This window comes from Helicoverpa armigera, chromosome 4 (assembly GCF_030705265.1).
Source record: "Helicoverpa armigera isolate CAAS_96S chromosome 4, ASM3070526v1, whole genome shotgun sequence".
Taxonomy (NCBI): domain Eukaryota; kingdom Metazoa; phylum Arthropoda; class Insecta; order Lepidoptera; family Noctuidae; genus Helicoverpa; species Helicoverpa armigera.
This window is the reverse complement of record NC_087123.1, coordinates 4637908-4665003: the sequence shown is the minus strand read 5'-3', so window position 1 is coordinate 4665003 and position 27096 is coordinate 4637908. Positions and strand designations below refer to the sequence as shown.

Below are 27096 nucleotides of genomic sequence, written 5' to 3'. Positions count from 1 at the left end.
TACTTGTTAAAATGCTATCCAATTTGGTGGAAATGGTTCAGGTTTTATACGACGTCTCAGGGAATTTAATTTTATTCATTTTGATATTGCAAATGCAGGTGCAATTTAATGTATTATTCCCGGTAAGTTATTATACAATTTACTTTTAGGACCATTGAAATAAAAATCATGATCTTTTTCTAAGTAAAATCCAAATAGTAGTTGGAGTAAATCCGCGTTTATTACAGCTAAAAATAAAGCCGCATTTGATCCGGCTGCAGCAGTCGGCGCGCCAACACGATCCTATGCCCGACTCCAATCATGACACAGTTGATGGGACTTAGCGTTGCTAAGTTTTCACCACTCTGCTCTGCCGGTGATATCTCAATTTCACGAGGGGTTTCCCCGCTACCCAACATTAATTTGTAACGTTAAGTCACAGGCTTAGCGCGATGTACACTCTAAAACATGTACCTGTATCGTTTCATTGCAACGCGCTACAAGTTCACAGCTTATACCAATCGTATTAAGCTCCACAGGAATTGGGCGTAAAGAGCGACTAATTAGGGCGGATAGTCGACTCGCTATTGTAGAATTCATTAGCGAATTGTACCAACGCCGCGAGGTATTACAGACAAATTCGGCAAATGAATGAAGTAACAAGCAGGTTAAAATTATCCCTTATGCTGTTATTATCCGTGCTATACATTGCCGAATTGTACTGTATACGAGATACTTCTGAATAAAAGAAAATTTTGTACGAATCATTGCGTACGAATGATAAAAATAAAAAAAGCGAAACTCTCAGTCGCCATCGGTCGGAAACAAAGTTACGTTCAGCGATTCATAACCGTATGGCAACGAAAAAAAACAAAAACTCGATAATTATACTCGTAAAGCGAGTTTGCGGAAGCCGCAAAACGAAATTTAATTTGCCCTGAACGCTGCATCAGAAATAAAGTTAAAACAGTCGCTGCAGTAGGCGGCAGTACGCCCAACTTCTAACGCAAATGAATAGCGAATGGGAAAAGTTGAGCCGAGAAAAATGATGTCCCACTCGGCGAGTCGGGCGCCGACTATTGTCGTGGACTCGCGGCTGCCATGTTGTTTCTCGATATTATTGTTATTAAATGCACATAAACGTTCTGTTGTTGTTAAAGCTTTGTTGTAGGTAAGCTGCCGACGAACGTACACGGGGCTTTTAATGTTTTCAGGGCGTTCACACTCCAAATGAACTAAATACATTTCTGGCAACTTTTTTGATTGTTCGAAGTTATATTTTATTTTGATTTAAAGTTACAACGAAAATGTTTAATCAGTCATGTTTTATTGTTTGTCTATTTGGCAAACTCCGAGTGATGTGTCATAGTTTTATAAATACGGAGTTCATGCGAAGTAAAGAGCGGGGAGTCACTTCATTTCGAGATAGTTCGAGAGTCATTAAAGTGAATGAAACGTGCGGCAATAGGAACTTTGTTTTATGGCTTTACTTTACAAACAGTTAAATAAAAACAAAGAAGTGTTTTACTTACTGTTTTTGCCGTTTGCGCCGATACCGTGTCTGGATACTGAATGAGGGCTTGGAATGAATCTGTAAACAAAATAGACTTCGGATTAGGACTAATGAGAACTGGAGTGTTGAAAAAGGAACTGCGGAAAGCTTGTTGATCTTTATTTCAAGAAAAAGAAATAAAGATTTCTTCGATGTTTTGTATCGCTAATTAAAATGCACAGTGGTAGTGTAGTACTTATTATAAAAATTGTGTAAGCATGCGATATATTAAGCGTTGAATAATAACAACAATTATGTTATTATCATTATCTTCTTCACTAACATATCTATCGTAGCTGTCTTACAATACAACAAACAATATAAACAAACACCATAAGTAGTCAGTCACATACGAGTTTTACAAAATATAACAATTTTCATAGCCGTAAAACAATTTTCTCTAGAGTACTCGAGTGTTGGATGTCTCACGGAATTCCTGACAGGCAATATCTTGTTCACAAGAACGTTCAAACAAGGTGAAATTGGCGCCCAACGTGGGGCGCTCGCGATCCTCGAACTCGTCCTGAGTTAGTCGCAGGTGCACCGCAGCTATTTTATCATCAACACTTTAGCGAATATTCAACTAAACAAGTTTCATGCCTATTTTACTTTCGTCATAAACTTGAAAAGTAGGAATTCATTGCGCCTGTCGCCTTGTCTTACTCGCTTGCCTCGTGAAACTTTGATGTGGTGGAATGTAAAACAGCCTTATTTCGTGACTACTATAAATAGTACAGTAAGACTATACTTCACTGTATTCTCTGGGGGTAATCAATGATATAAAAGTCGTTAATCACCAAAACAAGTGCGTAAACAACGAAGAAACTGTGGGACCACATTCAACTGGAATGGTCCCACAAGTAATATAGTTGGTGGAGTATATTTAGTGCGAGGATAAGCGTTAAACCCCCTAATTTAAGGCATGAGCCGGGCGATCATTGCCGTCCGCTGGGCGAGAACATAAATTCACATTTTTAGGAAACATCGTTCGGGTAGGTAGCACCTGCGTTGCCCACATTATGTACCATTAGACGGCGTGACACAGACTCTCGCTCGGTTAAGGCACTGTCGAGAATGTTGTATCATTATACCGAGGTTACTAAGCCCCTTATAAAAAATGTTTTTACCTAAAAAAATATTATGAGGAAAACTTGTTTTTCTAAAATCTTGCTACCTACTAAAACAATATGAAATGAAATAACATTCTCTAGTAATTCTATATACTGAGACTGGCCAATTGTTTTGGTTAGTTTTGTTAATAAACTTTTAGACCGCTTTTTGTTTATACACGAAATATTCGTACAGTTTAATTAAAATTTTAAAGTTAAACATAAAAATATGGAAGAGATTAGATACCTACAATAAAATTTACCAATAGCAACAAAAATATACAAAAAACTCCCAACAGCTTTATAAGACGACCTCTCCTGTACCTTAACAATTTGCCTGCACCTATAAAATATAGAATGTAGAACCACCTCTCAAGGCAGGAAACGTCGGCGTAAATTAAAAGTAACGCGGTGTCTCCTTCATACATAGTTAAATGCTCTTTAAGGACCCATATTTTCTTTGGGCCATTTGGGGCCGTTAAAATGGAATGCATAAAAGGCTTACCGCAAATTGGAGTTTTTATGTAATTACATAGTGAATAAGCAAAAAGTTTTTATAGGGACAATGGAGACGACCACTTGAACGTAATAGTTACTTCGTATGCACCGGTTTCATGAAAACAAAGGAAAAATGTAGCTCAAGTTTATTTGGTATTCTGAAAAATGTTTTCACTTTATATTACTACGAATATTTTAATAATAAGGACTGAGTCGAAAAGCCGATCTTGGCAGAGATTAGGTATGCTTTTTCGAGGAGGAGGAGGAAAATGTTTATCGTTGTTGGTTTATAAAACTTACAAGATACAGGTTGGTCCATTTTGACGCCGTAAAATTATATGAAAAATGATTATTATTCTTTATTGCACACATAAATACAGAGAGACACACTGAATACAGAGAGATAATGTACAATGGCGAGCTTAACCCAGTGTTGGGTTCTCTTCCAGCCAACCTTAGAGTGAAAGAGTGATTTGATGGGGTAGGGCAAATGTGCAACTTTATACTAATAAAAAGAATCTATATTAATAATTCCTTATAATAAATTAAATATATACCTTTTATAATTACATGAAATATATACAATATAATATATACAATATATACAATATAATATATACAAATATATACACAAATATACAAAGGTCATATTGATAAATAATGTTCCTTAACTCGTCTCTTAAACATATCCAATGATGAGCTCTCGCGTATAGAATGCGGAAGGGTATTCCACAGCCTAACAGCACGAACAGTGAATGATCCATCATAGCGACTTGAAGTGTGGGATGGGATACGAAGCAGAAGAGAAGAGGAAGAGCGACAAGGTTTGCCTCTGGGAACGAGGAACTCAAAGCGTTCACGAAGGTAACTTGGAGCGAGAGGATTGTAAAGAACAGAGTAAAGAAAAGAAAGAACGTGAGCATCTCTACGCCGCCGAATAGGCAGCCACTTCAACTGGTTCCGAAATTCCGACACATGATCGTACTTTCGGAGGCCGAAAATGAAGCGGATGCATAAATTCTGCAGACGTTCGAGTTTATCAAGTAGCTCCTCAGTCGCATCAAGGAAACAGACATCAGCATAGTCTAACAAAGGAAGGAGGAGCGACTGAGCGAGAGTAATCTTTGTTGGAAAAGGCAGGAACTTCTGGAGACGCTTGAGTGATTGAAACGAGCAATATACCCTCCTGCTTACTTCTGCAATGTGTTTAGCCCAAGATAAGTTGCAGTCCATGAAAACACCCAAGTTTTTAACATGCGATGAGTAGGCTATTACTACATCGTCATACAGAAGTGAGGGGGGAGTTTGCAGCCTATTTATGAAATATCTGCCACCAATAATGATGTGGTTAGGTGTTCTACATTTATTAAAAAAAGGCTAGGGTTCTTTTTTGTGGCGGTTTCAGTTTCAAATGAGGATTTTCATATATATAAAAATATTGTTTACTATCAGTATACCTGTTAATACGAGTATTTTACAGTCGATTCCCAAAAACAAAAGGATGTGGTTGCTCTTATTCCGAAAAATATTTTGACATTATTTTTATTATTCGCAATCTTTTGTACGTAACGCGAACATGTTACAATTTTGCCTGCGGCTTCTTACGTGTGTTGTATCGACATATTTTGCTACATTACTACGTTTGTTTGATGATAGAAATATATTTATTAATTAGGAAATTAGGTTTAATTAGATTTTCTTACAAAACTTTTCTTGTGATCTGTATTCCAAGCAATAATATATAAAAGACACACAGTTCCGTCTTAGGTACAGTCAACAAAGTCGCGTTTTGCTAAACCCTACTGAACAGTCATCAGATATTACTTTCAGCAAATTTTCCATTAGCTCTACGAACAATAAATATTAATTAAATTTTAACCCATTCACAAGCTGTTGTTGACGCAAAAAGTTTTATGCACTTTAGGCAATAATCAAAATGGAAGTTTCCCAAAATAATTGTCCCCTTTGCTCTGTTTTATTTATACAAGCTGAAATATTCAAGCGCTAATTCAATAACGTTGCTTGCGGCTCCGATTGCGCGCAAGAAATTCAAATCTCAATCAATCCGTAGCGTACGCGCCGCTTCATTATGTTTCATTAAAAATTCAACTCGAATGCGCAATTACTTTATGGAATATTTAAACGTCAATGTCTGCGCAAAAACAAGATGGGAGTTGTGGTAAAATTAAAATTTCGTAATCCACATTTCGCTGTGTAGCAAAGAGGTTGCTTCCGCTATGTTAATATTAAGCGGTGGGGCAGGGTGTGCGCCGGCCGACCGATTACAGTATAATTTGATATCTTAAATCTCGACGTCTCCCCTGAAATGAGCGAGCTCTGTCAAGCCTGAATGCGTCCTCGTTCGCAATTTACGCGCCTTTTCAACTAACCTTCGCCTCTGACACTCGGATACAACTTGCAAATTGCTAAATACTTGCACAGCACCATCGTTAGCATTGGTGCACTTGCGATTCGGGAACACATTTAGGTTACTCCTTAAATTGCTCGGCGGAACATTTCGCGACGCGTTGGCATGCACTGAGGTATGTAAATAAGCTCACTCTCTGCATTTCCGCGAAAACTAAGACGCCGCAAAGATGATATCTGTAGACGAATCAAATCCTTAATTAAGGGAATCTAACGACGACATAGACACGACACCTACCGCAAACAGGGGACGCATAATAATTGTAGCGGTCTGCTACACCTTAATAAAGCCAATCGGGGCGGGTTGCGGGGCAAGGGCTCGGGCCGGGGGGAGGTGTAGGATTACGGCGACTCCGCGCGCTCTTCATTGAGATTTGTTTCGGGATTAAGAACGCGTTTGATGGTAACCTCCCGTCAGCCTGTGGTCGACGCGCCAAAACAACGGAACCGCTATTATAAACGTTTTCTCAATTCCGCATTCAATATTAACGTGATATAAACATAGCGGAATATTCATCAGGCAAACTTCGAAACTCATGAAAGTAACACGCATGAAACAACATGAATCAAAATTCGGTAACAAGTTCTATGCGATTAATGTTAAGAAAATTGTGGCTTCACCGAACGAATGTGTAAATAAACTCGTAAATAAATGCGGAATATTAAATTCTCAATGACGGGAAACTCTCGTGTGCTCATGTTGATAAGGATAGCTAGCAACTCCTTCAATTTTAATCTACTCAAGCGGTGACTTACACGAATAATTCAGGATAAGCGATCGGGTATCTTAATAGGAAAACACATTATAACTTCGCTGCGTTGGAGGAACTTTTAAACGATTATGTAAGCATTTTATAAAAAGGCACGAATATCATCGGCATAAATAAGAAAAAGCGTTTTATGTAAATCGTGTTACAGGTAAAGTATATACTTGTACACAAATTTAGCCAGCTGCGTGACACACAGAAGGTATCGAAAGCGAAAATGAGAGCGATATAGCCATGCGGTTTATTTGCTTCCCCACGAGACAGGATAATTGAAATAAGGATTTATACGTTTCGGATATGCAACCTACTTCAGTTTGCGTCTAGGCATTACATAAGGTTTAAGTAGATTATATGAGTCTCATGTTATAATTAATTTGGAAAGCTAAGAGTGGTATAACTTTATGTTTTTATATATATTCATTATATGTTTTCCATTTCTATAATTAAACTTCCAACTCAAACATTGCTGACTGTCAAAAAGGAAGAAAATACTCAACCTAAAAAAAAAAAACGAAATCACAATTTCCTTGAAGGCGAAAGGCACCGATGCTATTTACAATATCACAACAATACATATAAGACATAAACGTCCCCGGTCAGGTGCCGTTATGAATATTCAAAAGCTGAATAGGTGCCGGGAAATTGTCCGGAGACAAAAGCTTTTACAATTGGACAATGATGAATGTGGTAAAAAAGCAAACAGCCTGGGAAAGGTGGACGTTCGGAAATTGGAAACGCTGCATTAGAACTGACGTCATGATACCGACAAGTTATGAGCTCCAACTGCTTATACTAACTGAGATCATGGTACGTGTATTGAGATTTTGAGCGGAACAAAACCGATTAACTATAACGGCAGATTGCTGTGATTCGAGTTTGATAGCTTTTTTATGGGATTGTTGTTTACCTTACACGTATTGAATACGGTTTGTGCTAATGTGGATGTTCAGCTATTAGAATATTGAGCAAGTTATATACATTTTTACGTGCCAAAGTACGAGTAAGGTAGTAGAAGAAAGTTTTGAAACAAAATATGAGCAGATGCAAAAAGATAAGTTAAAGTGAGTTGGATAAAATAAAGCGAATCTGATTTAAAAGTGCAGCTGTATCTACATAAAAGTTGACAAGTCGCTATCTCTGCAACACGGCACTATTAACTTTTTTAGTTTTTCCACTCAGTTAGTTTTAAAAGAAGGAACACTCTGTGTACGCAGGTATACTTATTTCGTGAAACTATATTAAATAGTTTTGTATTACGAGGTTTATTTAGGAGAATTTTATTATGAAAACCTCACTTCTGAGTATACCTCTAGTTCCACAATACTTTAGTTAAGTAGATGGATTTTTTTTTGTTTGCTTGTTCATAGTTGTGACCTATTAAAATCATAACAAAAGACGATAAAGTTTGTTTTCACACGAAATCAGCGGGGCATTGAAACTCGTGTTTGTTAAGTACTTTCTTTGAGGTGCGATGTACTCATACTTCATCTTAGTTCTTTGTCAGCGTTTGTCTCACCATAAATAAATCAAGCATCTTGGTTGCGAAGTCTCTATCTAAATTACAAGTACTAAAAATCACTTAATTACCTAGCTTTATAACTATGACAATACAGCTAACTCCTAAATGTCAAAGAACGCCAATAAAAAGGAAATGAAGTAAATGAAGTATCGCCCAATGTTTATTTAATGAAAAAATGGTTTTAATATTAGAAATTAAATGTTAATCATTGACGCTAAAACGGCGTCCGGATCGACTTAATTAATGGAGGGACCGATAAAAATTAATTACTCAAATTCTTTTTTACGATTTCACTGTTCTATGAGTTTTCTATCATTAATTTCAGTAATCGGGACTCTAGAGGTATTTATAAATTGAAGATCATGAAACATAGCCTTCATCAAAGAGATTATTTAAGCCTATGTGTATACAATTGCTTTAATTAGAATTTTCTGTGAGCTAATTCGCAAAATTAATATTTTAGTTGAGTCTACTTTTCCTTGTAGGCATTTATTATTTAGGAACCGGTACAAGGAATAAAAAGATCTTTGGATAAGACCAAGCAATTAAAATAAGACAAATTTATGAAATCCTACTTTCGAATGTGTACCATTACTAAACTCTATTGACAATGAGCGTAGCCTTTAGTTGGTTCTTGTTGGTCGGACAATGTGTACAGGCGGCGTAGCACTTCCTTTGCGTAGCCAACGCTACGCTGGTTTGCTACGAACTACTCCAACGAATTACAGCTATTTCAAGATAAGTATAAATATAGTTGAAGAGTAGTGTTAGTTACAGAATTCCGAAATTTAAACTGACCATCACGAACTCTCAACTAGACTAAGAAAACTTTACGTGACCCACTTTTTAAGTCCCAACCTAACTTTTAAATTCTTTTATTAGTGAAGAATTCAATTTGAAGTAATTAAGCGAAAATGTCGTCAAGATATTAGAGTAAAATAACGTTTTAGCTTGCAATTTTCAAGCTTGGCTAAATAATTCCGCGGGTGTTGCCCAGCGGGGCTTTTAAATAAAGTTGATTTGAGGTTTCTCGACTAGGTACTGTGTAATTAGCCAAGAGTGAACTGTAATGTCGGCACTCGGTACCGCCGCCGCGCCGCTCGCTGCCCGCGGCTCAGGGGAGCTTATCAAATATGTACCTACCTACCTGCCTCCTGTGTGCCGGATTTATTTAGGATATGCATGAGGGTACGATTTAAATTTTAAACGGATTGCGCCCTTGGATTTCAGCCCTGTGTTATGTTTGGTAAATCTATCACTATAACACGTCCGGCCGAAATTAATTTTAAAGCTCGCCTCGTTTCGATTCAATAATAGTTGTTTTAGCCGCTGTAATCCTGGGTTGCCATAGACACAAAGCGATTGTGACAAAAGGCTTATTAAACAATATATTTGAAGCAAATTACAGAGCGGTTGCATAATTAATTAGGTGGATTTTGTGCAAAATTGTGTTAAAACAAACGAAAGCCTCCTTAGGTGTGGTGTGTGAGGTTGGGAGGTATTGTTTGAGGGTGCGTGAGACGTGCGGTAATGTTGCCTAGTCCCTCCCTCCTCTTTTTCCTCGGAGCTCCTCACACGCGGTTGCCATCGTACCTGGGGCTCATCCATCAAATTGCGTTCGACGCTGAAGATGTAACTGTCTTCGGCAAACATTACGAATATGCATATGCATAATTATGTTCCGTAAATTCAACCTTGCGTACGTGTGCCATTTATATGAAAGGATGTGTGCCACATTGTGAGAATGAGATTATAGGGTTTGTACTTACTGTTTTTAGTGAATGTGACGATCTTGAGCACCTTGCCGTACCGCTGGAAAATTGAGTAGAGTACGTCGAGCACGATGGGGTATAACATGTGTTCTATGATGACGCGCAGGACTGTGTTAGGACCACCCTGTGGATAAAACACATACTTAGTATGATACAATAATTCTCAATGTATTTGAAAATATAATAAGCCGCGAAAGCTTCAAAAGAGACTCCCAAAAATATTCCGTAAAATCAAAGCATTGAGGCATTACCTTAACAATTATAACCATCTCTCGCCCTAATAAGCTAAAATTATGTAAAACGAAAACCCGCAAACAACCAAAGAAATAAGTACAAAGGAACAATTTACAAGTACCTTACTTATTTACATGGAATGTTTGGTTTAATTAATTAAATAACAAAAGGAAGTACACCTATCTGTTACGCGGTAATTACGAACAAAGAATATTGTAAAGTAGGTACCGGAAAAGTGGTTAAATAACGTTAATTAGTGCTTATGAGAAAAGCTTATCAATAATTAAACTCCCTACAGACACTTTGTGACTGCGGAGCTAAGATACATGAAGCTCGTAAAGGCAGGTACACATTGGCAAGAGACGCGATATTGTCCAATATGTCTTTGTTATAAACCCGCTGGGTATATCTAGATGTCAGATGGATATTGCATTAGACTTGAAGATGTTATTTATACACTAGGGGACTTTTGATTTATGCCCTGTCCAATGAAAATGTTTTTTTAGAAAAAGTAGATTCAAACGGGATTGATGTTTCGTTCAAATTACTTTATTTACAGACAAAATTGTAAAGTAAATATACTCTTAGTGGTAATAATCATGAGAGAGTTATATAAAATGTTTAATATTGTTATCACTGACAACTTTTAAACAGAATGGCTTTTCAAAATGGCTGTTTTTGCAGCATTATAAAATTGTCTCTGCAGTATATTCCATAAAATCGCCACCTAGCACACAGCGTGACCCCGCCTCGTCCCCTCAGTATATTGACCGATGCAACTGCATGATCCCTGCCCTCCGGGCGACAATCTGTCGACCGCCTCAGAGCCGTCTATCTGCATGCACACCGCAAAGTCTACATCTTAGTCTCAGACCTCCAGAGAATACCCAAACCTAATTTGTGGAGCAAGTTTAATATTTAAAGGTCTCTGTAATCGGCTCTATTTCAACGGCTCATAATTATATCGGAATTTCACTGTATTACTTAGCCTATACAGTTTGTCTCGGCAAAGGTAAGATGATTAATGGATACAGGTGAAATTAATTATGTATAGTTTTAAACACTATTGTTGTTTGGGTACGCTAGGGTATTAGACATGAATAATACGAAAATAGGGTTTACATGAACACTAAGTAGTGATAAAGTTATAGTTGTTACAAAACAGATTTGTAATGGGCATTTACAATATTACATTTTGATATTACCTACCTACTTAGGTTCGGTGGCAATCCGAAAAGTCTGGTTTAGTGTCGGACAATTGATAGTTTTAAGTCTTAATTGATTAACGTAATTTTGCATCTGATTTTAGTAATTTGACTTACGTACTAAGACAAATCTTTATTCTTACCTGTATTTCTGTGCCTCCATTCGCGGGCTGTAGAGCGGCGCCCGCGCCGGCCACGAGTGCTGCTCCCGCGCTGTTGGAGATGGCCTGAGCGGCTTGTAACGCCGCCTGTGCCGATGCCGACTGCAAAAATATTACCTATAAATAATAGGTAAGTGTACGCCGCAGGCATGTCTTGGTTATTGCTGTAACTATACTAGTGCTTAACTTAAGTATCTCTTATTAGAAATCTACAATTTATGTGAAGCATAAAATCTGCCCTTAATTAATTCTAATCTTTGTTTACAAGTCCATCAAAAAACTCGAATATCACGCATCATATTAACAGAAAACGTGTTAATTCTCACAACTCAGCGTCCTTCAGTAAGTAAAAACATTCATTGTCACGTAGAAAAAAGTATGTACAAACAACAGCCCTCGGCTCTCATAATTTCGCGAACAATGAAACGTAATAGGGGAATGGAGAGGACAGTTATCTGACGCACGCGTGGGCCACCTTCGAGAGCCCAAGACCAACAGATAACATTGACCACATCAAACAAAGGGGGGTCATAAACTTATTTTGTATCGTCCGCGGACAATTTGGTACTTTGTTGCGTCGTTATATAGGGGCGGATGGCATTGTGGACGGCGACACTTTGGACGCTTAGCGAGTTAGATAACATTCATAAATTGATCATAATATAAATGATGTTGTTTTTTACGGTAGCTTTGAATAATGTATATATACGTTGCTGGTTTTTACAGAATGGCACCTAAATGAAAGCTAAATGCCCAGTTTTCGCAAAACCACCTAAAAGGGGAATCCTACTACAAAATAAAACAAATCCACGTGCAAAACCTTCAACACGATCTACCCTAGGTTCAAATAAAAAAACGTAATGACACGCGAGTGAAATACAGCGTGTTGTTTACACGTTACGATCGCATGCAAGGGCGCGGCACACTTTGATCCTATATTTTCACATGGCTTTGTGCGACGACGGGCTGACAAGCGGGCAGGCCAGACACAAAAATAAGGCTTTAACCGTGTCATGGTAAGCCTGCCGCCGACGGCAAAGGCTCTGGTACAAATTCACGTTGACTTGTTCCCCCTCACTTCTCCGCTTTTTCTCCGTTACGTATTCTTTGATATGTCTATGTTGGAACTATTAGGCAAAATGTGTATTTTCATAACAAATGCCTTGTTTTTCACAAAACAAGTTACGAAATTTGCGATTACATTTTTAAAGTAATTTTATCTAAAACTATCATTTTCATAAAAGCAAAATACTAAGATGTCAAACGAACGCGCAACAAAAGAATTTTAGGAATGCGATTCCATCAAAAATATTTTCCGTGTCACCGACGCTCGCTATGTCGAACTTCGGAGATATTTAAAAGGTCTTATTCGGGAGACGCGCAATCTTTCACAGGCGACCACTGGCAGACATTCGGTCGCCGACGAGACGCGACAAAATAACTCCATCCGCACTACGAGAGTTCTATTCAGCCACCACAAAAACCTTTTGCATCGCATGATTGATCAAAGCTTTGCGCTCAATGCACGTTCTTTAAAATGCAGTCGGTCTCTGTCATTCTCTGAAGTCTGGAACGTTCAGGAGACAATCGTATTAATACGATTAAATTCGGATATTATACTCAGTGATGTAATAACGTATGAGGCGTGTCTTTTCATGTGAATCACAATAACAAAGCCTAGTCTGTCTATTCGTAACAGCCTCGTTATAAGTTTTAATAGTGCGCTACAAAGAGATGCCGAAATGTGACGAGATAGCGATAAATCTTTATAGTTACATTATCCTTATGTACTTATGCGTTCAACGCTCAGTGTTAAGACTCAAACTGGTGTTTTGTTAGAAATGTGTAGTGGATTATAAAAAGTAAACGATGCACTTGTATTCTAGTTTTATGAACGATAACTTTGATTCCTTCGTATACTAAACTTTGGCTCATACATGTTGACTGTGTTCTTACATTGTTATGTTTTATTATCTATTTAGTTTCAAGGGTTTTTATGGCTCCAATAAAGTTAAACAATAAAAAAATATGCAAAAGCAAATAAAGATGATTAAAATATGAAACTGAAATGAAATGTTAACTTCGGCAGTTGACAAAGTGGGTGAGGTAGAAAATGTCAAATGGGCTGATATGGATGGCTGTTTTCGTTAACTGTCGTAACACACGTAAAAATACGTAACATTTTCGTTGAAATGAATGCCATTAACCTACATAATTTTAAAAAGCTATCAAATAATTTTCATCGGATGCATCTGTACAAAGAAAAATCGCAGTATTAAAGGTTAAAAAGGTACATGAAAAATGTGCAGGGAATAAAGTCGTCCGTAATGGTAACGAGTTCTCGACGGAGTCACATCATTATGAGGTATCGAACAGATGACGCTACGTCAAATAATATTCTTGCTTCCTAGGCACCGAAATAAGGACTCCTTTTTGAACAGAAATTTTAGTGTATTCTTTTGGGAGGTGGAACGTTTTTGTCGGATTGTTTTTTCGTGGTTTGAAAGTCGTTTTTTAATTTTTTATTCTGATTGTGAGGATCTTGCAGTTTTAAATTGAACCCTTGTAATTATACGTCTTAATATCTAAGTTTTGCATTTAATGTCTTTCAAAATCTCTTTGTAAACAAACACTAATTTACCTACTTACCCCAAAACGTTTGATTACCCCTCTAACCATCAAAGACCAAATAACCGCACCTACTTTAACCGAATTTTGTACCCAGCTTCCACCTTAATTCGCTTAAGACATTACAGATCAATATTTACACGCCACTACAGAGTAACAAGGATTAACGCAAACAGATAATAGACACCTAGATGTATCCGTTTTGAGTTTAATCATCACATTAATTAGCCACGTATTGACACAAACGCCTGTTTGCGATGCCGACAATTAGATCAAACAACCTGCAACTATTTAATAAACAATGTGTTAGGGAGAATTCTTGGGCTGTAGAAATGACTGAGGCTGTTTCCGAAATATAGGTACTGGTTTATTCCAACGGATGATTTGTAACAAATTATATAATTAAACGGCGCGCGACGCGTACAATTTTCACAGCTGATCGGTAAGGTGTGTGAGCGGCCCGCGATCCTCGTACGTGGCTGCCCCCCGCGCCGCGCTGTCCCCCCTCCGATGCCATCGCCGGTGGCGCCTCCATCGACGTCGTTCCTATGTTCTAGAGGTTTCCGAACACAATGTATCGCGAATATTATTTAATGTTACAATAATAATGTGGTGTACATATTTGTGAAAGGCAAACTTGTGAATAAATGACTAGTTAGCTAGCTAGTATTGGCTAAATGAATAATAATTTGCTGGTGAAAAGTATTATGTGTATTTTCAATAGGTCACGACATTGTGTAGGTACTTGAACGTTTACGGAAGTGTGATTTACCCTGCTATCCCAAAACAGAAATATAATAATCTCTTTGATAACCTGTCTGCCTTAGTTAAGAATTAGAGGTGTCAAACCGGCTTTTACCGCAAAAAGGGTAAATTATATTATTAGTGCCAAATTATGATTGTGTTGTTAGACAATCCGGTGGGTTAATATTCCCCGTGGTCGCTCTACCCTTGCGCATGTTATCGAGTGCCATCCCCTCAATTATGGGAACACAAATTTAGGCAAGAACAATTTCTCAATATTATCAGCCATCAAAATGGTTGAGGGTTTGTTTTTGATAGGTTTCGTGGATAAACGAAACTAATTAAGCGTTTTAATTAATCCTCCCATTGGGTGTTTTGTTACCGAAAATATTGATTTCCTTTCTCACTGGCGAGGAGCCTCCGGTAAGAAAGGTTCACTCACAAATGTTCGGCATTTATCTCCTTTTTACCTACGGCTACCCCGAAAGCCTTTATAACGGCGGCTGGCGAGATTCGGGGAGTACCCAGTGGGGGTTGATTGTTATAATGAGGAATTGCGTCACAGGTACTAACATCCAGTTTATTATTCACAGCAAGTAATACGAAAGTCCGCAACTTGTGTCGCGTTTACAGCAAACTGGAGGATAGAACTAGCTAACTAACGTTTTGATGTGGTTAACTGAGCAGATTCAGCGACAAAACCTGTCTGTAGACACAAATAAGTTCCTAAAGGGTTAGTTACCAGTTTAACCAGAGTAACTTTAGCTTAACTTGGACTATCTATTTCGTGTCTATTTGATTACGACCGCTCATTGAGGCATAATTGTTAGCAGCCCACGTTCCTAGTTATGAGTAACTAAATAAAATAAATAGAATGAGCAAGACTCGGGAACATAAAAGGGTTGAGCATATTTCCAAGTGCTGGGAGATGTTAAAGAGGAACGTTAATTATACAGAACCGATGGAGTGACATCTTATTAAAGATGGAGGACCATTTTATCAAGAATATGAATTTTATCTCGAGGATAAGATAGTTTATTATAAGAAAATGTAATATTAAAATATTAACATCTTATATTAAAATCATAGGCAAATGCAGTTAAGGTATTACAGGTTGAATTTAAAATATTACATTTAACTAACTTTTCTCTAGCTGGTGTCCTATAAAATCTAACAGAATATATAAAATTCTTAAAGTATCTCCCAAAGTAACACACGAACAATATAATCGCGACAAGTCACACTCGTTCGTCCATTTACGAGCGTTTACCACATAAACGGGGCAAGTTTTCGTGAAATTATTCAGCAGTCACGACACGCACGCTATCACGGCAAATACTATAGACGGAATAGTAATAGTTTAGTAACTCAATCAAATCGGGACAACGAAGGCGACTATGTCCCGTCGCGGCATGCGGGTTTATTGAATACCGTTATCTAAATTGTGGGGTCTTGATGCCCCCAACAAAGATTAAATTAACAGGTCGAGTGCAGGCCACAGCCGGGGGATCTGTTTCCCAATTGTAACATCGGCTTTAATGCCCGATCGCATACCGCACGATAATCCCGCTGTTGTGTAATAGGGCTAATTGAACTGTCGTTACGTTATTACGTATTGAGTGCCCGCGTTTTGTACATATCAAACCCGTGAGCGTAATCCTAATTAGTTACTGTTATGTACAATGATTAACTTGTTCTGTGTGTGGATTTGTTAACCTTTCACATTATGAGAATAGGTGGCGTGTGACCTTTTGTATAATAAACATGTTATGTCTACATGTCCTGAAATAGTCTGGTTTTAAGAACCTTCTTTTTGTCGGTATTATTTTTCACTTTTTTTTTCTTTTAGTCATTTTCTAATTATCAAAACGTTTATGTTTAATGAGTGGAGTGTACTTACGGCATTGCTATGTGTCTGGTCGGTCTTGAGCTCCTTGTGGTTAGAGAACTGGACGTAGACGGCGCGGCCACGGAGCTGCGCCACACAGCCGCCGAAGTACGCCACCATCGCCACAGCTGATATCTCCTCCGCCATTTCGAGGAATGCCTGTGTAAACGATTAAATAGTTTTTAAGTATGGATTAAAGAGAATGAAAAGAAGATAAGCGGGACTAAGTTTAGAGAATTTTTCAACAATATTTTAAGTCAAAATACAATCTTTCTAGATAGAAGAGCTAGTGAAACCACAAATACACCACCTAAAATATTGGTATTTAGTTTCGGTCTCCACATGCCTTTACAAACCCTTCCAAAATTCCAGACATCAATTTCATCATTAAAACAAGTATCCTACCTCCAGTCTTTCTAGTACGAGAATACCTGCTTCGCATTAATTCCAAACATTCTAAATATTGGAATCGGTCCAAGTTATCGGACAAGATAGAATAATAGTTTCCGAACTCTTTTGTGAGGTCGTTAAAACGTACAAACTCGGCGCTCAGCTCGTGGAGATAAATCAATTGTTTAACAACAGCGGTAGTGTAATGCGGCGCACCCCAACTAGGTTTGTGTTTGCCGGCCTATGGAGTCCAATTAATCGGATCCGATCCCCCGACCATACATAAACCTACTCCGAACACGGCGACTGATCCCTAGTTCTGCGCAATTCTGTAAGAGCGTTATGATTTCAATGGCCGTTTCGTCTGTAAATTCATCTATTCCACGTCGTTTTCAAACCGCAGTATCCTGCTTTTGACATCGTACAATACGAAACACACGGCTCTTTGTGTGTGTTACGCCGCAAATTAAATAGAATACTTGCCCGGGGCTAATTAAAAATATTCCTATACACGGCGATGAAAAGCGGGCGAGGTCAGCGAAAAATTCAGACATAGATATTTTGGACTAAAACGTTTGCGTGCCATGGTTTTGGTGTATTTGCTTTAATTATTATCATTAATATAAAATTTAATTACGTAAAATGCAATGTTTTGCTAATTACGAACGAACAAAAACAAAATTGGGATTGCATTTCGTACACAATTAAATTCAATTGTTTATAAAGATAGACATAAATGTTTCACAAAAAGTTTTGATTTCATATTAATTCATGAAAAAACTGGTCCAACGTCCAACCTATACTTAACCCATCGGTAATGAAAACTTCATCCCATCGGAAAGTGTTCGAGATCAAAATCGATGCAGCACAAATTAATAGAAGCGTAGCTGTCACGCGAACGACGATCGTAAAATAGTGTCAACGCCTCTTTCGCTTTAATCACCGAGAGTGGGGGCGATTGTCCGCACCCACTCACATCGATGTTTGCCCACCTCTCCACAGATGGCGCCTTTGTAACTGGACTCTCACAGGTTCGGTAACCAGCGACTACCAACGATACTTTTCATCATCCACTCAGAGTGCGTCAAAGGACTAGCGTCGACCACGTTCGGTACTTTATATTGATTAGTTTTATGTAATAGCTACCATGTGTTAACTGTACGAACACATTTTCTAAATGGACTTTACACAATTTTTCCAATTTTCTTTTTCCGAACCAATACATGCCTATACAAAATAAATACAGACTTTAGCAATTAAACTTTGCTAAGCTGTAAGGACACAGAATATTTCATAAGACAAGCAAGTAAGAACCTGTGACCGTTCATAAAAAGGGATTCGACTTGTTTCTCGTGGTGGAAGAGAGATTGTTTTCCTTCACGCCGCGCTATATACAGGGTGGATGTCATACGAGCTATTTATTAGACGGGATAACATTGTCGCGGCTGCCTCCTGCGTTCCCGTAATAGGATTTTCTTTTTATTATTTTATTTCTCGGTTGTAAACTAACTCATTTTTAATTTGTCAGCGGGAAATCGTAAATTTCTCATTGCACGTGCCCGGTGGGTGTTTCGACGTAAAATACGCAGTAAAACCGCCTGGATGTCGCCTTATAACCTGCTCGCTCGCCGGTACTTCGCGCTCGCGTGATGATGTGGCCATACTTCTTGATGGATTACTAACTGTCCCTCGTCAACTTGTCTCAAGATTTTACTCTCTCCCACATTGTGCACTTGAACTTATATAACAACTTACTTACAATATAAACGGCAAACGCAAAAACGGATACAGGAACGAAATAAAATATGATCATAAAATATTATTTGAACAGGTCAATCAGAGTAAACGTATCTCGATCTACTCATTCATGAGCCCTTCTCGACCCAAATTGAAATTTATATTAGATGTCATCGCCTTTAATTTCCGCAATGTACAATTTTAGATGCAATCTCTCCCTTGGGTTTCAATTCACGAAGTGTACTTTTAAAAATAAGCTGGTAAAAATGAGAAAGGGGCCTAAAAATGTAAGAGTGAATATTTGTTCCAAATTCACCGTTCATTTTGACCCCGCAATAGATAAACGTCGCTCGTTTGACGGAGGTTAGTAGGGATGTCGATCATACTAAAATTGCTTTCCATCGTCGGGGTAACATTTTGTTTTTAAATATACAAAGCGTTATATAAAGTGCGTCTTCTATTTGAGGGTTTGTTTTTTGATGTTTGGTCAACGAATGGTCAAGGGATAGATGGGCATTATGAATTATTGATTACTAGGACAACTTGAACTTAGAATTATGCACATCCTATAGTATTGAGTAGAGACAATTGACGATATATGATACAGAAAAGACTTTCCAGTATAACTCATTAGTGCTGCATGCAACAAATCCTCTTTATTCCTCCCCCTAATACTGCAGTTACAATAAAACGCGAGTAGGGGTAGGCTGTGACAATGGTAAGCGGCCTATTTGCGGACAAGCCGTGCCTGCCACTTGTTGTGCTTCCGGCGGAGGCGAGCGCTATTGTAACTAGAGTAGCTACATGGCCAACTTCATTTGTTAAATGAGGCCTGATCAGTTACGTGGCCTAAGTTTGGGTAATCTGCCTTCGTGGCTGATGAGTGGCGGGCCCAACTTCTACTTAATTAGGTTCCCAGCGAGATCCTCTCATCGGGAAAATTCCTTCCTAATTATGAACGAAATAGTATTTCATTATCACGTTTCAATACTCTCAAAAGTTTCCATTCAACAAAAAGCGACTTCGGTAGTAATGTTAGCCCACAGTTCCCACAAATAGAAATGACAAAAACATCAAAAGTAACTACCGTAATTAAAAGCGTGACCTTTACAAACCAATTTAACCAAAAACAAATGTAGTATCTTACCTGGTTTTTGCCTTTAAGCACGAGTACATTGGTGACCCTGCCGAAGGGTAGGCCGAGTTGTATGATCTCAGCCTCTGTCGTCTCATTGGGTATGTTCCGTATGTGGATGACCCGCGACGGTTTGCCAACATTCTGTTCGAGTTTCACCTGGTAAACAAAGACATTTTAATTAATAAACTTATTAAATGCGCAAAGGTATAACAAACCAATAACTGGCATTTTATCTTCCAAGATGAAGGCAAGAAAGATCCATAAAAATATTACTCAAATGCCTTAATGAAGAGAAATTTACTGTGAAGGAAAAACAACTAGGTATAAAGATTTCTTGTTTTACATTGTTTGGCGGACGCGATGATCCGTAATGAAATGGCATTCGACTCTGGTGAAGCAGACGTGAATGTAAAAGCCACACAGCGTATAAAATGACCGTTCTAATATACATAAATAAAGCTAGCATTGTTCGCGAGGAAGAGCCGGTTGGATAATTGAAAAGTCGATGTAGTATAATTGTCGAGGCTTATCGGGCCCAACCCCGATGTGGGCGCCATTGTTCCCGAGAGAGCCTTTTGATTACGGCGGCGGGCTCGAACCGAGTCCCGAATATATTGTAGCTTTGTATGACACTTCACTTTTCATTGAAGTGAAAAGAGCAACCTTTAAGGCACAATTTATGATTGCAAAAAAAAAACAACAAACAAATTAAATAATTTAACAACTTAAATCGTCAAAAAATTCCACGACAATAATTATGTTTTGTTGTAAATCTTACCGGATATTTCAGTTGGAACAGCGAATAAGATTTGGGGAGTTGCGGGGTATCTAAGCGTCTCCCGTTTTACGTTCTTTGGCGGGCGGCGAAGCGTGGAGGTGTAACAAATGAGTCTAATGCCTATTAGTTCGACCTTGTTAAGTTCAGACAAAGTGAGCAGCTGGTCTGACAAAAGTGCAGGGAAAAGTCGAAACACTTCGGGAACTGTTCCATTGTGGCTTTTAGTGGCTAGACGCTAGACTGTTGATACAATGCGATTGGTTTTTTAATTACCTGAACTCTGCCACAATACAATAAGAGCGTGTTTCAGAAGTTAATTCAGATTTTATGAGAAAGAAGTTAAACTGTGCGTTTTACACATGTAAAAACATAAAATACTTTTATTACACAACATTTTCACGAAAAAAAAAATATAAAGAACGGCTGCACACGACATCTATCGTTAGATAAATAAATGTTACGTATGACTGGCCAACGAATAGAAAAACAAAATCTAATTCTCAGATCTTTATAACAACAAACCGCTAACTAAAAGAAAAGAGTATACAGATATGATATTTTGGAACAACCGAATTTTGTTAGAATCGACATCAAAAGAACCAAATCTCCGTAAATAAACAAATAAAAAAATATTTTTCCAAAGTGACTTGCAAAGGGAGGAATAAATCGTCGCACACGCTCGCCCACCTCGAAGGTACGGTATTTTCTCTTCTCACGAAAGAAAACAACTGGTACGTAAAACGTAAAGAAGGACATTACTTTCGCTGGGTCAGAAAATCTGCGAGGAACGATTTCCACATCAGGCACTTTAAATCATCCGCTTCGTCTCACATTTCATCCATAAATATTAAATCTTGGCTTGGTTCTTTGGATAGAAAAAAAAGCTATCGTATGACATTTTTCCTGTGAGGATTTCCCGGAATCGGTCAATTTTCCCGGTGATCGCGCCGGCCGTGTTTATTGAAACACTATTTCTCAGTTGGCCGCGTCTACGGCATCATATCATTACCTATAACTACGCTCACTCTCATGTTGGCATCTACTCTGACCTATCGACATTAATATTATTGTTTTTATTTATATGGTACAAAACGAACTACATATCAACGAACAAAACTTTTTTGAAACAAACTCCTACCTAATGCGGCCATTACAACAATTTTCAACTAAATACGAGTACCACAACGCAACGTTAATGTTTTCTAAAAAAATAACGGTACTTGTCTGTGTCATATTTAAAAATTCTCAGTGGTTGTTTAATTATAGAAAGCATTTTTCCTCAAAGGAAAACTCTGTGAACAGTTTAATTTAACCCATCTTTTTTCCATCTAAATGCTCTTTGTTTTTCAATGTTTTTCATAGCCAACCATTTATGCTAATAGCAATAATTGTTTTAGTTGTTATTTTGTTTTGTGCTTTTGAACGGTTTTTCGATATACCTATCTGTTTATTTAATGTTAGCGTATTTCATCTGAATAGATATCACTAAATCTTCCATGAATTCGTGTCGTCAATGTAACTAACAGACTCAAACCAAACCTATCGGAATTTGTAATCATGTAACGCCCTTGTAACTGAACACTAATATTGGCACGTTTAAGTAAACGTAACACGAGTCAAATGTACCTGAACATACTAAGTATGCTGCTTAGGGGTTCACAAACGCCCCTACGTCGGTAGGACTGTCACTAAGGAAACGACATTCTGTAATCCGCTTGTGGCGCCCGGGTCAGGCGGCCCATCAGAAACGGGTGGTATTACCCCGTTTAAGAGCTTCGTCTTACTTTTAAACATCAGTTAGGGATCATGTTATTACTGTTAACGTTTTCTATCTGTTCAAACATTTTGCTGTTCGTTAAGTAGTTTTAGTCGCGATCTGAATACCCCTTTTTTTCGAGTAGGTACTAGCTATTTTGTGTTGTTGTCAAGTTGTATCAATCAAGAAATAGAAGTTAACTCTACAAACTTTTCTTAAACGGAAAAAAATAATGCCACGATTTTAACACAAATATGTATAAGTTACGTATTTTATATATTTTTATTACAAAATGATTAAATAGCCTACAAATTCGCTAAGCAGCGCATGCATCAGTGATTTTATTATAAAAATATAATTTGAACAAGACTGTTAACTAAAAAATATAATGTATCTACATTATTGAAAAATCAGTCGGCAAGTATCGGAACCCTTGAACTAATAACAATTGCGATTTAGTGGGGCGTTCGGCAACAACTCGATGAAAGTTTAAGTACCGCAGGTAGAGGCACAAGTTTCATGTGGCAGCGATACTTGGGGCAGCTGCGCCGGCGGCTTTGCTTGTGACACAAATCATAAGTAAAACTTTGCTCGTTATGGTATGTCTTATATTTCTTTGATGCTACCACTACTACTATGGTAGAGTGCTATGTTAGTGTTTATGATTTCTGATTAATAAAACAAAAATATTAAACAAGAATACGGGCTAGTTTGGAAACTAAGTTAACCTACAATTACACAAACAAATACTTATAATAAGAATTTATCAATTATCAGATTTTTTTACAACCTGTTTAAAAGTAGGTTTGCGTAAGTGAATCTACAATGTTTGTTTCTTATAGCTTGCACCGCACTTGCAGTTGCATCCGCCGTTAAAATTTCAAGAGCATTATTACACCAGAAATCGTTGGAGTCGATTCGTTGAAACTTTTAATTGGCAGTCCAGTGGAATATTGTATTTCATTGCAGACCATCAATGATATTATTTGATACAGATTGAGAGCTACTTCCGAGCTAGTTATTATAACTAGACCACCCAATAAATATGAGCACAACATTTATAGTATTGGTCCGTTTATTAGGGCTTTATTAATTAGTATTGTGTAGAAATTATGCAAAATATACGCCTCATAATGGAATTATACTGTAGGCGTTATTGGTGAATTTAACATAAATAAATAGCTAGTTGGTCGGTTATATGTATTCATGGAATCCTATTGGGAAAATAGAAACATAGAATTTAATAGTTGCATTATATTGTTTCATATAGAGCATAGATTGATTGTGGACCCGGATTATAGCAATTAATTATCATAATTAGAGTCGGTCAGCGACCAATTTCGAATTATGTTATGCGTAGATAATTTAAGCAAATCAAATTAATTTGAGTACTTTTGCTATTACATTAGACAGATAACCTTTTAATAAAAAGCCAAGACTACGGTGGCGGTTTCTTATCTATTGTGAGAAGTTGTAAAAATCAGGTGCAGGAAATTGGTTTGCCGATACGTGTAGACGACAGAAGAATCGATACACTTAGTGTTCTTACACTTCACAGGTTTAAGCCATCTTGTATTATATTCCGAACTTACGAGCAACCTCATAAAATTCTATGGTGTAGCCACATGTAAAAATCTACATAAATAGAGATACGAGAAAGACAACTTACGTGCGCTAAGCAGGAATATTTAAAAGCCCCCGTCCGAAAAGTAATATTAATACAGTTTTCCACGCAATATTATGCAATGGGTTTAGCATAATTAGATCATTATGGTACCTTTTACCATCTTATAGAGTCAATTGTTTTATTTCTAGAAGAAAACCTGATCTCTATGACTTATAAAATGTCCAAAGCTAGGTGCACGGTAAAATTAAATATTGCTCAAAAGACACTCAGTTTCTAAAGAATATTCCAGAAGGAAAGTGGTCGAACATCCACACTTTACTTAGCTAGGTGCTAATTCATCCATGCATAAGAATGGGACAACTTTGCGCCGGTAAACTTTTAATAGTGGCCTTCGTTGGGCCTGAATCGCTTTGCAACTTCCAGCCATTTGCCTTAAGAACATTATTTATTGAAATAAATATTGTTATCCCGTTAATCCTTAATTAAGTTTATTAGCGGCATTTTTATAGCTTGCGAAGGGAAAGTAAAATAGAGCTGGATATTTTGTGTCATGTTTTAATCTCAACTATTTATGGGTTGCGTTAAATATTGCAAAAAGGCTAGTTTGAGCTGTTTTTCCTAGCGTGCTTTCTTTAAAAGAATTATCCACATAGCTTTCGTACAAAAAAAAAACATAAGCACCCAAAAGAAAGCACAGTGATTCTGAACCATCGTTTATATTAAATATTTAATACTAGTAATAACGATAACAAACCATAAAGGTATACAGTAAACATTCCCCTCCATGTGGAACTATGTCTTAAATCACACGTACCATAAGTTTTGTTCAAATACACGCTCCGCTCGTGTTCGTGGTAGGAAATCGTAAAATAAGATAGCCAAATGGTTTTAGTGCCCCCTAAAACTAGCAGTAAAATAGTAAGTGCCCGGCAATGAATATCTTTATGAGATAATTTGATTGATTACTGAATTTTCTACGAACGAAATCGATGAAGCCACGTGGATGATTATATTTCGTTAAATGCGATTAATTTTGCTCGTTAAAGACATAATGTAAACTAAGTCGGTTTACGAAGCTTCATTAGTAAGCAATATTGATGTTAATTGTTCTATTAGCACCTAAACTATACTAACAAAGTTAATAAACGCGGTCGCATTATTTGCGTACGCGCTTAGCACTCACAATACGCAAATATCTTAACTGTTAGAGCCGTTTAAGGTACTTTACTTAAATAAGTTATTCTTGCCTTTGGAGCGCTATTCGAATATAAAACAGAAGGCTATTTATAATTTAGCCAGCTAATTTACTGTTTGCTACCGCGTAAGGCAGTTTAAATAGAAAATAACAATTAGGTAGGCCAATGAATAAGAAAAAAGGGACAGAATAGATCGTAAATTCTTCTCCAAATAAGATCAGCAGTCAACCTGTGCAAGCGAAGTCGTAACTCCGTAAGACAAGCTCGTAAATGCTTAAGTAGTGGTAAACGCAGTCCCCGGGCGGCATCTTCTGATTTGATTGATCTTCACAAGGCAGACCCTTTGCGTTTTTACAGGAAACGTCAAGAAAATGAGGAAAAAACGGGGAACATAATTAATTACTTGATTTGGACATTAATGACCCGGTCAAAGAGGACGAGGGTTGATTAGTGTGTTTTCTACAGACGTGCTCCCACCGACATTGGTATTATTTCAACGAGAGGACTTTGCGCAATACTCGTACGAATGTGTCATCAAAGTTAAAGCAAACATTTTAAATTAATTGAAACTGTCTGTATTGACCCTTCTATTTGAAATGAAAGCTGGAAAACTGTTGGTTAAAAATTATGGTTATTTTATCTTTACCGGTGGAAAAACAACCCATAAAATATTCGGTATAAAACAGAGTTTTCTTTCAATATTTTCACAGCATGAAGTGTTTGCAGTACAACACAAAGAGAGAACATAAAAAAATACTTCTAAAACGAGTCGCCATTCCGCCGATAGGCACCAAATGAATATTCAGGGCAACAAAGGAGAAGGGGTGTCGCAAAAAGGCACTGCCTTAATTTTCATGGTGGAAAAAAGAGGCGCAATCGCAAAACCATAAAATAGCAAATAAATAAGCAACGTTGGGACACGTCCCTATTTAATTATGAATTAAGGCCGAGCAGTAACGAGATCACAATGTAATTAAGATTACTGCGGCGAGGTTTTTTCAGGTCGCCCCTAACAAGTGAGAGTAAATGGATGGCAAAACACCGCGAAACTAAAATGGCCACCTTGTTTTGCTTCAGATAGGGGATCATTTAATGAATCTTGTTCAGCGTAAGACGGTAACGGATTAATGGATATCCAATGTACGCAAATACTAGAACATCTTCATGCCTTGGTTACATTTATATTGCGAGTGTTATTAACGTAGAAACAAATAATATTATCTTTAGTAAAGCATTCTAATAGGTGTATGTACTTAGTTGAATAACATTACGTGTACCTATCTTTCGTAAAGGAATATTTGGCAAAATGTAGTAATAAAGGACCTGCTTCATTCACTATTTGCAATAAAATAATTACAAGAAGACACTCGTACTACAAGTATAAAACCTACAATCATTAAAAGGTTGTACGTATAATACCTATTGAAATAAAAAAAAAAACATTTCTCTTGTACGCAACAGCCAGTATGATATTTTATTTTCGCAGTGACATAATGACCGGTGACAGCGGGGGAAATAAACTGCCTGAGGGAAGAATAAGAAAATGGTTTCTTTTCAACGAGACGGTTCGCTTCTATTTAATTTGCGTAAATGATACCTACGGCGATGTTAATGCAAGGTTTGGGAACGAGAACACACTATTACTTATGTTCCACCAACGAATCGACGTCCTTCCATTCCAGAGAAGGTGAAATATGGTCGACTTACAGTCATCGGCGGTTATTATTTGAGTTAACTAGCTGTGAATCGAGCAACTGACCATTGCTACTTTAGCCGCGTAAGCTCCGAAGATATGTAAGTACCTACTTCATATCCTGTAATACCACTTAATTTTTTTACATTTTAATAATCATGTAATTACATGAATTTACAAAATAAAATAAAAGGAACAAGAAAAATAATGACTGAAAGGAAGTCGCGAATTGCTTTTAAATTAAATTGCTTTGACTTAAGCAGCAGAGCTAATTAGCCCTTTAAGACTGAGCTTGAAC

At 37.5% G+C, this 27096-nt stretch overlaps 1 protein-coding gene across 11 annotated transcripts in view; it reads right to left on the bottom strand.

Annotated features, from left to right (window-relative positions):
• LOC110384162 (polypyrimidine tract-binding protein 1) overlaps positions 1 to 27096 on the bottom strand; it is a 348419-nt gene that overhangs the window by 14905 nt on the left and 306418 nt on the right. For 9 of the 11 annotated variants that reach the window (XM_049847022.2, XM_021345297.3, XM_064034075.1 and 6 more), the window contains 5 exons: positions 19758 to 19904; positions 16496 to 16642; positions 11206 to 11340; positions 9621 to 9747; positions 1512 to 1570 (listed from right to left, as the gene is read on the bottom strand). In XM_049847022.2, the coding sequence (XP_049702979.1) occupies positions 1512 to 1570; positions 9621 to 9747; positions 11206 to 11340; positions 16496 to 16642; positions 19758 to 19904 (615 nt within the window). The remainder of the gene's footprint in view (positions 1 to 1511; positions 1571 to 9620; positions 9748 to 11205; positions 11341 to 16495; positions 16643 to 19757; positions 19905 to 27096) is intronic. The other 2 variants (XM_049847021.2, XM_064034076.1) reach the window with 1 other exon arrangement.